Raw genomic sequence first — 4,136 nt, forward strand, 5'->3', positions numbered from 1 at the left:
GTGTAGGCACAATTAACTGCATTGATATTGGTCAACTAAACATTTTTCCATCATCAAAGGCAGCGGTCACATTAATCCAATTTACAACAGCTACCAACATAATTTGAAACACGATGACATCTGCGACCACTCGAGTCTCTCTTGTGTTAGTGTTCACCGTGAAACAGCAAGTCACCAGTGAATCCCACAGAGCAGAACACGAGACAACGCAGCACCAACTGACCCTTCGCTAAGCCTCGCCCCGAATACGCAGCCGGCCAATCACAGCGCGGTATAGGTCTCGGAATCCACTGACTCCGGCTACGGCCCGTTACGCCTGCGCCACGGTTTCGATGCGTCCATAGCCCGGCGGCAAAGTTCACTGGAAGCGTCTCAGAAGCGTTTCAGCAGCGGAGCGTGCAGCTCTCTGTGACCCCGTTTCGTTCCGTCAACTTCGACTGCATTTCCCACCAGGAGCATTTCAGAATCAGAGCATTTTGCCTGACTGATTTTGCTGACATGTTTAGATTTTGATGATCAGTGTTTTTGTGCATTTTGTGCTTAGTTAAATGATTTTCTTTTGTGTCCATTTTTACCGTGTTTATTGTTGTTTTACGATCGGGAGGAGCCACAGGGTGTTTTAATTTGAAAATTGACTGGATGTCTAACTCTCCTAAAGAAAAGTAACCACCACAGCTGAGCCCTTGAGTTTAATAAATAAATAAGCCATGTCATTATCAATCTTACCGTCAGCGTTTTTTCCGACTGCTTTGGTTGCTATGATACATTTGTTGCAAGTAGTTCTAGCTGACTTTACTGGATGGAAAAATGTCAACACAGAGCAGAGTACTTGCTCTGTATGAAGAGAAGGCTGAAGCAGGTAGCGAGAGAGGACGGATATGTGGGTTCATGAGATTTTGTGGGCGAGGAAACATCTCTGCGAGTACCACCGTTTGGTCCAAGAGCTGAGGTTCAATGAAGCCCGGTTCCAGGATAGTAACCGTTGCTACGGTGTGGTATTTGTCCCACCCCTCCTCTACTGTGATTGGACAGCTGAGTAAAAAGTGACAGTGACGAGCACAGCGTTTTTCCCAAAAACTCTAGGCGACCAGAAAAAAACGCTCAGTGCGGAAAAAACGCTCAGTGCGGAAAAAACGCTCGTTTTTGAAAGACTGAGCCCATAAAGAGCAATTGACCCTTTGCTAAGGGCCTTGTTTTTTTCTAACACCAGCGTCTTTTTTGAATTCATTGCAATGGGAGCGCCGCGTTTTTACAAGCTGCGGCAGCAGCGTGACGAGGCGTGTGACGAGGGTCAATTGCTCTTTATGGGCTCAGTCTTTCAAAAACGCCACAACCTGGTCTAAACCTTAATGCGTGATGTCACAGCAGGAGTTTTGCCTTTGACAGCGGATGGAACACCTGCTGCTGATTGGGGTGTGGCCAGCCTTGTGACATTCCTGAAAGTTTCCACCCATTGAGAGCGGCCACTTTGCATTTCAGTGTATATTTAATGTTAAAATACGATAAATTAGTTCCCTGAAGAGCTCATGTGAAATAACTACCATCTGAGCTGAATAATGGAATTTGAATGAATGATAAGCCGAGATATTATTTCCAGTCTCAGGTGCCAAATTCAGACAAACAACTCTCTCTCTCACCCTATTACCGAGACACTGTTTATAGAGTTTTACATGTGCGTCATTTTATAGACATTTTCCTAACATACTGCATTTGGTACCTCTGGAAACTTTGGGACGTTGACCAGCATTTAAAATAAATATCTGTGGGTTTGAATGATGCTTGTGTCAACAACGCGCATTTGTCTTCTGGGCGGAGGAAGTGCACATGGCATTTTGTTTCTACCAGTCTTGAGATTTTTGATTATGTTAGTTTTAACACAATTATCCAGAAATCAAAATAAACTCTTTCACTGATTCATTGGCTGTGAGATGCAGTTTAAAGCACTAGAAAGAGATAATAAATGGACATTGAGTGAAATTGTTTGGTCAAACTGTTTCCAATGTCAATTTTAAGATTTAAAACTAGTTTTGAAAAATCCCAGACATATTTGTTTGATTACAACATCAAAACTAATTTAATGTGATGTACAACTTGGCACTTTTTACACAAAACAATATGGATTATTACTCATCATCAAGTGTTTGTGTGAACATCCAGTCCGATATGAACAGGCCACATTTTGACCCAAATGGACAAAAGTGTGCTACTGGGCACCTATTAGCCCGTTTCCTTGAGAGACAGAGTCTTAAGTCCCAATATTGGTTTTGATATTAAGTCATATTCGTCATTTTCCTACATGTTTATTCATATTTGAGATGTTTTGTTTGACAAATCATCCTGTACTGTAACTGCATTGAAGGGGATTTTTCAGTGTTCTTACTCAATAACAGTGCGTTAGTTCAGCTAAAGTTGTATGATGGGAGACCAGTGCTCTGTCCATGGCTCACCTGTTTGGGGTTGTACAGTCCATGTTTGTCACAGTTTGGAAATTTGAGCCCATACAGGTTCTCCAGCGGGCCTCTGTTATCCTCAGAGGTCATTTTGGAGATCTCCTCTAAGACCTTGTTCAGCTCTTGCTGACAGGCGCTCTGTAAGAACGAGGAAGGACAAAATTATAAATACCAAAACTAATAATGACAATAACTATTTAGCACTTACTGAAGCAGATGTACATATACATTTACAGAAAAGTAAATTAGATAGAATGACTAGGAGACAAGAAATACAGCAAGGATAAGTTTCACTTCAGTTTGAGTCCAAGGAATGTCCAAGAAAAGGAGAAATAAAACACTTCTCTGTGTAAAAATGTCACAAATACACACATTTATAGGTAACATTTTTATGAGGTGCAGTTAGGCAAGCAGAAAGTTCAGCCAATATTATTGATGTGAGTCTGGTGGAGTGGAACACTAGTGGCTAGACTGCTTAACTCAGCAGGTGGCCACGGCCACACACACACACGCAAACCTGTGCAGACGCATGTTCATACACCTACAGAAATACCGTGCACATGCACACACACACGTATCATGTATCCACGTGTACATGCAAACACAGACACACACACAAAGTGTATCAGGCTGCCAGTGGGATCAAAGTGGTCCAGTCTTATGATTAGTTGGCTCAGGATGAGAGAGAAGGGCAGGGGTAGGCGCAGTCTGCCACAAACCTTATCAAACATCTGAACATATGGAAGAAAAGTTCTTTCTTTTGTTTTTTCTTGTTCACACTTTGTTTTTAGTCTTTGACTCCAAGGAGCTTGTCCCACTCTGTCTCATAATGAGGACACACATTAACCTGCACCTCAGTACATGCACCCTCCAGTTTCACAGCTGTCGAACTGCTCTCATATTAACAGATAGGTTGCACATACGCTCGTTTGTTTCTAACTCTACATCCACATTTTTTGTTTCATTTTCACACTTGTAGCTTTTAGCCCCAACTCAATCACTTGAGTTAACTGATCACGTTTAGTATAACTCTCTCTGGAGCCACAGAAGGCTTCGTTAACTGTTTTTCACATATGCAGTAGTACTCTCTGTAAATAATCTGTAAGCACACTTAGAAAAGTAGTGAAATTCCCCTTTAAGGTAATCTGTTTTTATGACAGTTACTCACATTAAAAATCTTAATTTCCTATTTTACCATCAAATCATTTTGTATACTTGTTGCTTCTGCTTTTTGAGCAGAAATGGAAATAAAATGTCTTAGTTTAGCTTGATTACCATATATATATATATATATAACAGTCACATGAATGTGACCAAAAGAGACTTTTAATTATCTAAAACAAATGTGTATATATACGAGGTATAAAGGTAACGAAACTAACACGACCCCAGACAGTGAAGCATGCGTTACAGTAACTGACCTCACATGACCACCCACAACGGAGTCCATCCATGCTTGACACCAGCTGTCTGAAATCCTCCCCCTGCCCAGCTGCACGACTTGTTTTAGTGCATTCTGTCTTTTGTTGCTTCTAATGATCTAGACAATTGTTTTGTCCACCCCGCTTATGATTTTTTGTTTTATTTTGTTTTGTTTTGCTGCAAGCGAGTGAGGTAAGCGAGGGAGAAAACGAACAAATGCTCGTAATTGTTTTGCCATGTTGAGACATATATGGACCTCCACAT

General features: G+C 41.3%; 1 protein-coding gene across 1 annotated transcript in view; it reads right to left on the minus strand.

The window, feature by feature from the left end:
- The window catches only part of LOC123974041 (insulin-like growth factor-binding protein 2), a 21,706-nt gene that overhangs the window by 2,886 nt on the left and 14,684 nt on the right, over positions 1-4,136 (minus strand). The window contains exon 6 of the mRNA XM_046054459.1: positions 2,448-2,588. Within this exon, the coding sequence (XP_045910415.1) occupies positions 2,448-2,588 (141 nt within the window). The remainder of the gene's footprint in view (positions 1-2,447; positions 2,589-4,136) is intronic.

This window comes from Micropterus dolomieu, linkage group LG07, assembly GCF_021292245.1.
Source record: "Micropterus dolomieu isolate WLL.071019.BEF.003 ecotype Adirondacks linkage group LG07, ASM2129224v1, whole genome shotgun sequence".
In the NCBI taxonomy this organism is placed as follows: Eukaryota; Metazoa; Chordata; class Actinopteri; order Centrarchiformes; family Centrarchidae; genus Micropterus; species Micropterus dolomieu.